Source organism: Cebus imitator, unplaced genomic scaffold (assembly GCF_001604975.1).
Source record: "Cebus imitator isolate Cc_AM_T3 unplaced genomic scaffold, Cebus_imitator-1.0 Scaffold415, whole genome shotgun sequence".
Lineage (NCBI taxonomy): Eukaryota > Metazoa > Chordata > Mammalia > Primates > Cebidae > Cebus > Cebus imitator.
This window is the reverse complement of record NW_016107730.1, coordinates 1,724,246-1,736,369: the sequence shown is the minus strand read 5'-3', so window position 1 is coordinate 1,736,369 and position 12,124 is coordinate 1,724,246. Positions and strand designations below refer to the sequence as shown.

Below are 12,124 nucleotides of genomic sequence, written 5' to 3'. Positions count from 1 at the left end.
CATGCAATAACAGGTTCACAAAGTTGAAGAACGCATTACAGAAGGGGGAAACCCTACAATTAAAACCTTTCTGGCCACCAGTGTAACTTTTCCAAAGAATCCAGGAAAAGTCTTGTTTATTCGGTTTTGATGGTGAAAATCTCAGGGCCATTCACAGACCTAATAAAGAGAGAATTGCCAAATTTAGCGAATTTTTAAAATGTGATATTTGAAGCACAGAGAGAGAGGGAGAGAGAGAAAGAGAGAGAGAGAGAGAGAGAGAGAGAGAGTGTGTGTGTGTGTGTGTGTGTGTGTGTGTGTGTGTGTGTGTGTGTGTGTGTTGTTTAGCTGCAATTCTGATCTAACTGAGTATCCTGTGTCTGAAACCCTCAGGGAGGAAGCATCACGGGTTGGGAGCCTTGGCCAACAAATGCTGCTGTTTCTTCCTTCCTCCTCTGGTGGCCTGTCACCATGGCTGGCTGTTCTCAGGCATAGAAGTCTTCCCTTGGAGAGTTGTGCCTTTCTGTCCTCTCACACCTGCTCTCAGTGGATGCCGTTCTCGCCCTCCCAAGTCCAAACAGTACTTGGAAATGTGGAGGCTGAATTATCCTGCCTCCCATCCTGGCCACCTCAGTGACATTCCGCCCTGACAGCAGCTGCCTTCAGCATGGTGACTCAGACCTTCCTGGGCAAGATTTGGCAAGTCTCTCTCTGCTCCATTTCCCACCCCCCGACTGTGCCACAAATATCCACCTGCCCCCTGCTATTACCGGCCTCACCAGGCTCAGGACCATTTGAACAGGCACTCAGCAATGAAGGAGGTTCCCCCGCTACCACCCACTGCCTGGGTGCCCCTCCACAGCATTGGTCCTGGTCCCGAGCAGTGGCTTCTCTTGAGAGTCTAGGGCCCTGCGAGGAGCAGGGGTCCAGCTTCCCAACCTGCTGTTCCCGGCCTGGTCCTGAACCCCCATCAGGCTTTGACCTTAATCGGGCCTTCAAAGTCCCACTTTCCCAGGCCCAAAGTTACCCTAGGAATCTCATCTCTTCTAAAATACAAAAGTATTTTCTCTCCCACTGGGGTGTGGTTTTTGCACTTGCCCAGGACTTCGAGGTTCTGCTGCAAGCTGCTTTTGACATGGTAGATGCCCAGAGAGCCACCCTGACCCCAGCGTTAAGCCGTACCTCTCTGGTCCTCTTGTGGCCAAGCTCGGCCTCCCGCATCTCAGGGCCCACTGCCTTCTCACCTGGGGCCAGCTCTCCCTGCAAAGCTGCACTGGCTGCCAGCTCCCATCTGGAAGAGTCCACCGTCTTCTGCTCGGACCCACTGAGTCCCTAACTCCCCCGCCTCACTTTTATGGTTGGAGCATTTCAGAGCATCCTTTCTCTCCCTGGTGTGCTTGGAGAAGCTGTGACTGTGGGAGACGCACGGCCAGGCCCACTGGGAGAAAAGAGCTGGGACCTCAGTGTCTAGCGTCCCCTGGATTCAAGTATCACTTAGCTCAACCATAAAGCGAATTTCCCAAACACGCTGTTCGATTGTTCTGCATTTACAGGGGCCGGCATGCAGCTGATTCAGCTCTCTTCCTACGAACAACAGTGTGCCTGCAAACCAGACTGCAGGCTCCAGGCTGTGATTAACCATGCCTGACACCATGGATTTTACTTTCAAACTGGTCTGAGATCCTTAGATGAAAGAAGCCACAGAGTCATTATGACTGTTCATAAAAATGGATACCAGCTCTTGGCCAAGTCCCCCAAATACCCACCCCCAACAGGTGCCCGTGCAAGCCTCAGCAGCACCCCCCAACCACTTACTTTCTCTCAAACTCTGCAGGAGTATGGAGGGTGTGAAGTGTGCTCAGCTCTGTCGGAGCCCCTGCTCGAAGGGACACAGTCCACATATTCTGCTCAGCCCCAGCCACCAACAGCCCCAGGGATACCATCCAAATGAGGGCAGGTCCCTGGGCAGCCCTCAGATGCCCTGACCCAGGCAGGGAGGTAGGAAGGGCCCCAGAAGCTGGATAAGAAAAGCTGGAAGTGGCCGGGCGTGGCGGCTCACGCCTGTAATCCCAGCACTCTGAGGGGCCAAGGTGGGCAGATCACTTGGGGTCAGGAGTTCCAGACCAGCCTGGCCCACGTGGTGAAACCCTGTCTCTACTAAAAATACAAAAATTAGCTGGGCGTGGTGGCACACTTCTGTAATCTCAGCTACTTGGGAGGCTGAGGCAAGAGAATCACTTGAACCCAGGAGGCAGAGGTTGCAGTGAGCCAAGATCATACCACCGCACTGAAGCCTGGTGACAGAGCAGGACTCTGTATCAAAAAAAAAAAAAAAAAAGCTGGAAGAGTCCATCATCACACCTGTCGCTCTGTACCCGCTGCTGTGGCTTCTGGGATGGTGAGAGTCCCCTTGCCGGGAAGGCCCAGGCACCCCTCCTCATACTCAGGGTCTCCTGTGGATCCTCCAAGCTCTCACCCAACACAAAGGGGGAATAGGCACCAAGGGGGTCTCAGGCCTGGAATCGGCCTGCAGCCACACCCTGCTTGTCAAGGGCCCAGCTGGGGACCAGATGGGGCCTCATGTTGAGACCAGGCCCCCCTGTGTCCCAGCAGGTGGCCACCGAGGCACCGACCTGCTTTCTGGGGTAAGGCTGCCCCCTGCAGGGCCCGGGCAGGACAGCATTGAGGAGGGCAGCAGCCTGGCCCATTCCCCAGGGCGGAGCCCGGAAGAGAGGGAGGTGCCTGCTGCTCAGGGTGAGGGGGAGGTGGCTGAAGCGCCAGGAGCCTCTCCACCTGTGTGGGGCACCGCTGCCCTCCTCCCTCCAGGACCTGACCTGGCTCTGAGGCGCCAACACAACCCAGGAACATCACAGGTTGATTCCTCCATCCCCTAGGCTTTGGGCTCTGGGAGGCAGCCTTGCTTCTCCCCCAGATCCTGGAGCTGAATGCTTGACCCTTGGCAAAGAACCAGCCCCAGTCTTTGAAAGCACATTGGAACCTCAGGTCCCAGCTCTCCCGTTGGGCAGGTCTTTCACCTCGTCCCGACCTCAGTCTTTCTGTGTGTAAAACGGGCACAGCTGCCCCAGTTCACGGGACTGCTGTAAAGACAGAATGAAATGAAAGATGAGAATAAAGGATGTGCTACTGTGTTCCCCTTTCCGTGATCTCTTTCATTCTGGCATCTCTGGTGCTGACCTGGCCTCATTCACAAACAGTCATTGGCATGGAGATGAGCCAGGTGCCAGTCGAAAGGGGCTGTTTCCTCATAGCCACAGCACTGGGAAGCAGCCGTGTGAGACTGGCATGGGCGTGGCACCGAGGTCAGCCCCGGGAGGGGGAGCCCTGACCCAGCAGGCCTGCTAAATCTGCCCTCTCTTGAATGGCCACCCCACACAGATGATAAAGGGTTGAGTCCCAGGCAGAATGAGGCGGATTTCCCACCCTTCAGACCACAGAGCTGGGATGACTACCCTCTACTTCCAGCTCAGGAAGGCTCCTGGGTTAGCTTCGGCAGAAACGCCTGCTCCTGGCCTGCCCTCTCAGCTTCCCCGGCATTCCTGATGGGGCCACAGAGGTCTTCAGATGGGACCCAGCTTCTCAGTGTCCTCCCTGGGGTCTGGGTGAAAGCCTCCCAGGCCAGAGTCCCTACTGGGCCTAGAGTGTGGCTCATTTCACTGCTCCCATGGGCGACTACCCTCACACCCCACCATGTTCTGCAAAACTAGCTCAGAAAATGAGGGAGCTGCCCCTAAATAGCCTTCCCCAGGGTCTCAGGAAGAGGGGCTTCCCCAGGCCCAGTAAGGCCCGGGATCTGGACCCCAGGGTGCCTTGGAGCAGCCAGGGTAGCTCAGCATTGAGGCCCCAGGCTCCTCTCTCAATCTAGGGTAGGGGCTCCTGTTTCCTGTGCCCTCTGTGCAATGCTTACCTACCACTTTCGTTTCCCATAGCTTGTATCTATTTATTCCCTCGTTTCTCCCTTCAGTAGATTTATTGAGCCCTTATAAGGCTTACAGTTTATTGAGCCCTTACACCATTCTAGGTATGAGGATGAGATTGACGATGAAACGGACCCTACCCGGAAGGAACTCATAGCTTAGAAAAGAGAACCAGAAAGGTCATGACCAGAGGTATCTTGTTTACTGAGCACTTACTACGCCAGTGACTGTTCTGAGCACTTGACTTCAATAACCTATGAAGAAGGAAGACTCAGCAGATGAGGAATGAGGCCAGGAAGGTTAAGTCACTTGCCCAGGATTACAAATGCAAATCAGGTTCCTGTGGCTCTAGGCTCCACGGACATTGCACCTGGTAACTGCTGAAAGCACAGAGCCTTGCTGAGATCAGTGGGGAAGACCAGAGAAGACTTAGAGCAAACGCTGAGACCTGAGCAGAGATTTGAAGACTGACAGTTTATTGGTGTGGGTGTCTCCTCCTCCCTTCCTGTCAACCCATGGACTCCTTGAAGACAGAGGCTTTCTGTCATCTGCCTCTCTTTTGCTGGGACCCCACACAGTGCCTGGTATTCAGTGGTCACTCAATAGATAGCTGCTGACCAAATAGGTCACCAACAATGTAAAAAGGTGCTGCGAGCAAGGGCATGTCCTGTTTCTCTTTGATGCCTCAGCTCCGGGCTTGGTTCCAGGCACGTGAACTTGCGCTGAGCCCCACCTTGCTCTGTAGTGCTGGTGGCAGGGTCTGGGGTGGGATCTGGAATGGTGGAGGGTGGACACCTTTCTGCTGGCTTAGCAAGCTGGGCCAGGCATGTCTGAGTGGCCACTGTGTGAATAAGACAACTGTGTGGGCCAGGGGCTGTGGCTCATGCCTGTAATCCCAGCACTTTGGGAGGCCCAGGCAGGTGGATCCCCTGAGGTCAGGAGTTCAAGACCAGCTTGGTCAACATGATGAAACCCTGTCTCTACTAAATATACAAAAATTAGCTGGGCGTGGTAGCGGGTGCCTGTAATCTCAGCTACTCAGGAGGCTGAGACAGGAGAATTGCTTGAACCCAGGATGGGGAGGTTTCAGTGAGCCAAGATCCCACTGTTGACCTCCAACCTGGGTGACAGCAAAACTCCCAAAAAAAAAAAAAAAAAGACAACTATGTGCAGTCCATAGGCGGGGATTGAGGTGGGGGAAGAGAAGGAAGACAATGAAGGGGGAGAATAAACTCCACAGGGGCGCAGGAGACGGGAAGGGAGGGAATAGAAGCACGCTGACAGAGGCAGGTTGCAGATGGCCAAAGCGCCGAAACTCCATCTAGCCTCTGCCTTAAGCCCCTTGACAAAAATCAAATGGCACCGGAGGGACATTTCCCCAGCTTGTTCATTCATCTCAGCATTGATGGAGCCTGCCTGCACTCTGTTGGATGAGAGATCCCCCCAGCTTTGAGGAAGGCACAGCCCTGCCCACTTGGAGCACACTGTCAGTGCTAGGACAGATGAGCACACACATGTGAACACCCAAGTGTGCTCCGCCGCAGCCAGCTGCTGCAGAGGAGGGGGTGTCCATCTCAGTATGAATTTTAAATAAAAAACTGGTAGTCTCCAGGCTGGGTGCGGTGGCTCATGCCTGTAATCCCAGCACTTTGGGAGGCCGAGGCAGATGAATAATGAGGTCAAAGATTGAGACCATCCTGGCCAAGATGGGGAAACCCCATCTCTACTAAAAATACAAAATTTAGCTGGATGTGGTGGCGTATGCCTGTAGTCCCAGCTACTTGGGAAGCTGAGGCAGGAGAATCGCTTGAACCCAGGAGGCAGAGGTTGCAGTGAGCCAAGATTGCACCACTGCACTCCAGCCTAGGGGACAGAACAGGAGTCCATCTAGAGAAGAAAAAAAAAAAAAAACTGGTAGTCTCCAATAAAACAAAGACAGGAGTGTGGAGAGAAAGAGGAGAGAAGGGCTGGCTCAGACAGAGGTCTCTCATTGAACAAAATCCCAGGGTCCCCAGCCACCTGCCTGCTTCCTCCAGGGCAGTTTGGGGTGGCAGGAACTTTGGTGGGCAAGGGAGACTAGTGTAGTAGCCAGAGCTGGGGAGAGGCCAGAAAAGGCTGCATCACCAGGACCGGGAGGCAGGTGAGGAGGCTAGGCTTTCCTCAGTGGCCAGCGGGGAGCGATTGGGGTATCTCTAAGCTGAGAAGAAGACTCAGTTTCCAGCAATCGCTCCTGCTGGAGTGTGGAGCATGCGGGTAGGGAGGCCAGCGAGGAGGCTGCAGCCACATGCCCATAGTGAGGACCAGGAAGGACGTTATAGCCAATGCGGTGCCCACGGGAAGCACTTGTGAAGCGGGGGAGGGAGAAAGAGGAGGCCCAGATGACTCCTGGCTCCTGGCTCAGGTTTCCAGGTTCTCCAGGATAAAGGGCAAGGAGGCTTTGCAGAGAGAAGGGGGCCAGGGCAGTGCCGCGGCCAGCCAGGGAGCTGGTCCGAGGGCTGGTTGGGAGTGGCACGCTTTGCTTCCTTGCCCTTTATCCTGGAGAACCTGGAAACCTGAAGCCTCTGTACTTTTCACCCACGTTTCCCCTCACTTGACTCTGCTATCATCGTGTTGCTGCCTTTCTGACTGAACATCCTCATCTGCTAGGCTGTGGAACTGGCTCCCGTGCCCCTGCGCCATCTCTGCTGTGTTCCGTCTGTCCGTGTCTGCGGGACACCATGGTCTGTGAGCTGCCCGGGTCCTCTGTGTTTGCCGTTGTTGTGCCTGTGTGCTCAGATGGCCCATGGGGCTGCATCTGTCCCTCCTCGATAGGAAGCCCCCCAGGCCTGTCCTGGTCTGGATTTGCTGCTCCACCCAGCTGTGTCCCTCTCACCTCCCAAACCAGGGCCGCAGCAGCGGCCACCACAGAAACCAGGCCAGAATCAAAACTACGTTTGCAGAAAGGCAGGAAACTTTATTGAATTATCTTTTCTTTTAGGTAGAGAAGTTGAGAAACCCAAGTGTAGCCAGGTCATGGAGGAGGGAGATCCAGCGGGAAGAGAAGAGATGGAAGGCCCATCCCCAGGAACTAGGGAAGAGTAAGGACCCGGATCCTGAGGACAGAGGGACTGAGCCTGGGGTCCGGCAGACTCTCCTCTCTCCTGCGGGGAACTGTCAGCTCTCTCCTCCTCCAGGTGCTGAGGACAGAGGGAGGGGACACCAGGCAGATTTAAGGCCGACGGACATCAGAAGTGCGGCGACCGGAGGTGGTGGTGACAGAGGCACTGGCAGTGGTGGTAACAGAGGTGCTACGGGGGCTGACGTTTCCTGGGAAACAGGAGACAAGACATGCTCAGACTGGAGATGACTCACCTGCGGCCAGGGCAGGGCCCCCCAGGTGGGCTCACAAACTCCTCATTAGTCAGATGGTGCGTGGGTAGGACTCTTTATTGACCCCAAAGGTGGCTCTTGCCAAGACAGCTCAGCAGCTCTATGGGGCAGAGCCATCAATTTTGAAAGGAAAATTGATGAGGAAATGACCACTTCCATCCCAGCTCTCCTGCTCCCTACACTGGAGATCTCAACACTGGCTCCCTCCCTCCCAGCCAGCTCCCACCCCATCTGGCCATAAACAGGAGCCTAACTCCACCTCACCCGTCCCAGCCCAGTCCGTGGGGCTGTTCCCTTACCTGCTGAGGGGAAGCCAATCATCCTGGAAGAGAGGAGAGGGGCAGCCATGAGCAGAGGTTAACCGAGGGCAGGTGCTTACCTGTTCCTCTGGGGGAGTGCCTTGGGTTATTATTTGGAGCCCCTGGGCTGGACTCTAGTGCCTCCGAGCTGTGCCCCAACTCAAGGGGCAGCAGCATCAAGTGCCTGCCAGGACTGTCTGTCTGCCTGTCTTGTCTGTGTATGTGTCTGTCTGAGAGGTCTCGAGGGGAGATATTACTGGCCCCAAGATCAGGGTGTTTGTCCTTCCTCTGGATTATCCAAACTCCCAACCCTCCACCGGAGCCCTGAGACCACAAGGGTGGCTTGATCTCTCTGCAAGGGGTCTAAAGGCAGTCAAAGCACTATAGTAATGCTTTGTTCAGATGAGCTGAATCCAAGCTCCTATTTCTTTCAATATCAGATGTTCCCTCCATGGTTCCTATTCCCTCCAGTCTAACTCAGAGGCCTGAATTAGAAAGCACCAAGGAAATGTCTCCATAAACTCAGACAGGGGTCTCCTCCTGACATGAGGAGGCTGATCTCTAAGACCCTGCCTGCTCTGACACCCACAGGTCCTGCGGTCACTATCCTAAGAGGCTGGAGAGGCCGGGCATGGTGGCTTACACCTGTCATCCCAGCACTTTGGGAGGCCGAGGTGGGCGGATCACAAGGTCAGGAGTTTGAGACCAGCCTGGCCAACATGAAACCCTGTCTCTACTAGAAATACAAAAAAAATTAGCTGGATATAGTGGCATGTGCCTATAGTCCCAGCTACTGGGGAGGCTGAGGCAGGAGAATCACTTGAACCCGGGAGGCAGAGGTTGCAGTGAGCCGAGATTGCCCGACTGCACTCCAGCCTGGGCAGCAGAGTGAGACTCTGTCTCAAAGAAAAAAAATAAAGAGGCTGGAGAGGACCTACTTGGCGTCCTGGCCCTCGAGCAGGCTGCGGTAGGTGGCGATCTCCTGCTCCAGCCGCGTCTTGATGTCCAGCAGCATCTTGTACTCCTGATTCTGGCACTCCATCTCACTGCGGAGCTGGCTCAGCTGTGCCTCGATGCTGCCGATGAGCCCCTGGATCTGCTGCAGCTGCAGGGCGTAGCGGCACTCCGTCTCTGCCACCGAGTTCTCCAGCCCGGCTTTCTGGTGGAGCAACAGAGAAGATGTTACGTGGGGAGCCAGGCCCGGGGGAAACCTAGAGGTGGTGGCCGCCGGGCAGGAGGTGGCAGGCGTACCATGCTCAGCTGGGACTGCAGCTCAATCTCCAGGCCCTGGAGCGTGCGCCTGAGCTCCGTGATCTCTGTCTTGCTGGTCTGAATCATGGCAGTGTTGGTAGACACCTCCTTGGTAAGCTCTGCACTCTGCAATGCAAGCAGGAAGAAGGTGATGGGGAAGCTCAACTCAAACAGCCTGACCAAGGGGCTGTATCCACCCAGCTCCCCTGGCCATGTGGGGTGAGAGGGCCAGGTACCTTGGTGTGGAACCATTCCTCAGCGTCCCGGCGGTTCTTCTCCGCCATGGCCTCATACTGCTCCCTCATCTCTGCCAGCACGCGGGTCAGGTCAATGCCTGGGGTGGCGTCCATCTCCACGTTGACCTGGCCGACCACCTGGTTGCTGAATTCCTTCATCTCCTGTGGGGATGGGAAAGGAAGATGTGTGAGACTCCTCGTCCTCCTTCTCCTTGGCTCTGAGTGCTGGCAGAGTGTTCTGGAAAGTGTTTCCAGGTCCCACAGTGGAGGGCTGTGCCCGGCTGCAGGGGAGGGTTCCTCCTCACTGGACTGGTTCAGCCCAGGGCAGCCGGCAGTCCCTGCTCACCTCCTCGTGGTTCTTCTTCATGTAGGCCAGCTCCTCGTTCAGGCTCTCGATCTGCATCTCCAGGTCAGTCTTAGACAGGCTGAGCTCATCCAGCACCCGGCGCAGGCCATTGATGTCGGCCTCCACACTCTGGCGCAGGGCCAGCTCGTTCTCATACCTGAAATAGTAAAAAAATAAAATGTTTTTTGGAAAAGCGAGATATAAATGATATTAAACAGTCCCCCTACCCCTGCACTGGACTCTGATACTTCTCCTAGACCTTCACTCCTGGGATGCGCCAGTGTCATTGGCCAGGTGAGCATTTGTCTAAACTAAGAGGCTGCTGGGAAAGGAGAGGGAGGGAAAAAACTCACTTGAGCCTGAAGTCGTCCGCAGCCAGCCTGGCGTTGTCAATCTCCAGGATGACCCGGTTGTTTTCAATGGTGGCAGTCAGGATCTACAAAATGCAAAAGAAGTTAACCTCTAGGTCATGTGTGTCCAGTCTGTTGGCTTCCCTGGGCCACATTGGAAGAAGAAAAATTGTCTTGGGCCACACATAAAATACGCTAACACTAATGATAACTGATGGGCTAAAAAAAAATTTTTTAATTTAAAAAAATTTCAAGACTCATCATGTTTTCAGAAGATTACACATTTGTGTTGGGCCTCAATCAAAGCCATTCTGGGCCGCATGCAGCCCAGGTTGGACAAGCTTGCTCTAGGGGGTCCATGTGCCTGAGGAGGTGGCTGGGAAAACATGGGCAGGACCTGGTTCCCAGGGGGCTCTGCCTCTAACTTGAGCTAGGACAAGGCATTTCTCTCTGGGCCTCCATTGCTCTTCCGTAAAGTGAGGGGTGGGGCTGCGTTCTCTCCAATTGCTCCTATTGCTTGAACATTCCATGCCTGAGAACCCTGGGAAAGAAGCAGGGAGTACGTTTCTGAGGAACGACCTGCTGAGAACATCTTTGATTCGTCATATCTCGGCAGCCTCAGACTAGCACCCTCCCCAGGCCACTGTCTTGAGAGCCCTCCCCTGAAAGTCAGAAGAGACTCAGCTTGGTGCTGTATGTCTCCCAATCACGTTGCAGGAGCTGACCTCCCAGCTGAATGGAGGGAAAATCCGACAAATATTCCCATCCATTTGAATTTCTTGTCTAAACATTTATATTCCAAAGCACTGAAAGCCTATTCCACATGGCCGGGACTCAGCCCAGGCTGGTAGATTTCTGCTCCAGCAGGCTGGTATCACAGCTTAACAGGCAGGGTTCAACAGAGGGCACGCAGGCTAAGCACTGCCTAAGCCTCTGCCTCTCTCTCCCCCACTTAGCCATCACCAGTTAAGAATATCAGTTTGCATGGGTCCCCTACAAAGTAAACAATTATTCCCAGGGCAATGAATGAACATGTCTCTCTTTCTCTGTTGATTTCGCTTATTCTTAATGGCTTTTTAACCTGTCATGTTTCCAAATAGCTCAGTGGGTTGGGATTATAGAGATCGAGTCACAAATAACATAACTGTCTGGAAAGCAGTAAAAAAAAAAAAAAATGACATGAGTAATAACAACAAGAAAAATGAATAATGAGAGAAAATGCATTTGGGGAGCTGTGGCATGAGAAAGCCCATCAGGGATGGAGACTCTTGGTAGTAAAAGATGAGGCTTTTCACCCTGCAAGAAGGTTGTGAATTTCGCCAACACCTGGTCCCCTGCGACTCTGAGGGACCTCCGTGGCCTTGGAGGCTCTGCCCTGCATGGGAGTGCCCTCCTCAGCTTCCAAGGTCTCACCTTTTCCCGGAGCTCTTCAATGGTCTTGTAGTAGGCGCTGTAGTCCCGCTCGGGGCTAGATGGGCTCTGCTTCAGGTGCCAGTCACGGATCTTTACCTCCAGGTCAGTGTTGGCCTCCTCCAGAGCGCGCACCTTCTCCAGGTAGGAAGCCAGACGGTCGTTGAGGTTCTGCATGGTTATCTTCTCATTGCCAGTGAGGAGGCCGCCATCGCCAGCACAAAAGTCACCAAAGCCACCAGCAAAACCCCCACCAAAGCCGCCTCCAAGGCCACCTCCGCAGCCACCTCCAAAGGCACTACCAGCCCCTCCACCAAAGCCACAGCTGATGCCGCCTCCATAGCCCCCAACCGATCCCCCAGAGACAAACCGAGTTGAGCAGGTAGAGACACCACGGCCTCCTCCCAGCTGGCAAGAGCCACCCCCGAAACCACCTCCATAGCTGGCGGAGGAGCTCTGCAGGCGGAGGCTCATGGTGAGGACAAGATTGAGAGCAGGTGCAGACAGAAGCTTGCTTGGCCTGGGCCGAGGACTGTGGCTGTTCCCCAGAGTGGACACCTTTTATACACCTCCACAGGGGCTGGATGTCTTCTCTCCTCCCTTCCCCACCCTCTGACTTGGTGCCAACTGCACTTCTTTTTCCCACAAGCCCAGTTACCTCTGCTCTCTCCAGGGTGGGTTGTGCCTTTTGGGGGTGGCTTTTTTTAATCCTTAACAAAAGGAATGATTCAGAGGGGACAGCATTCTGCCTGAGACTGCCCTTTTGACAAGCGAATTCTATTTCACCTCCACTTAAGGAGTTCACCCTGCAGGCTCTGAGCCCCACCCAGTATTAGAACGGGACCTGAAATGCAGAGGCCTGCCAGGAGCCTCTGCCAGGGAAGTGGTGGCTGCAAAGTGGCTCTGTGCTTTGCCAGGTCACCGTAGCCCTCGACCTTCCTTTTTTCTA

The 12,124-nt window shown here is 54.6% G+C and overlaps 1 protein-coding gene across 1 annotated transcript; it reads right to left on the bottom strand.

The window, feature by feature from the left end:
* Positions 1-6,845: 6,845 nt before the first annotated feature.
* KRT13 (keratin 13) lies at positions 6,846-11,943 on the bottom strand. Its single transcript, XM_017509464.2, has 8 exons — positions 11,179-11,943; positions 9,769-9,851; positions 9,416-9,572; positions 9,070-9,231; positions 8,834-8,959; positions 8,521-8,741; positions 7,583-7,605; positions 6,846-7,220 (listed from the first exon to the last, which is right to left on the bottom strand). Exons 1-8 carry the CDS (start codon positions 11,647-11,649, stop codon positions 7,123-7,125), a joined length of 1,341 nt encoding a protein of 446 aa, XP_017364953.1. The 5' UTR covers positions 11,650-11,943; the 3' UTR covers positions 6,846-7,122.
* Between the last annotated feature and the right edge of the window lie 181 nt (positions 11,944-12,124).

Bases quoted from the DNA above. Each gene is read 5' to 3' on its own strand.
- KRT13 (XM_017509464.2), bottom strand. From the start codon at position 11,649: ATGAGCCTCCGCCTGCAGAGCTCCTCCGCCAGCTATGGAGGTGGTTTC. The intron at 8,960-9,069 runs GTACCTGGCCCT...CTTGCATTGCAG, and splicing joins AGGAATGGTTCCACACCAAG to AGTGCAGAGCTTACCAAGGA. The intron at 8,742-8,833 runs GTACGCCTGCCA...TTGCTCCACCAG, and splicing joins TGCAGTCCCAGCTGAGCATG to AAAGCCGGGCTGGAGAACTC.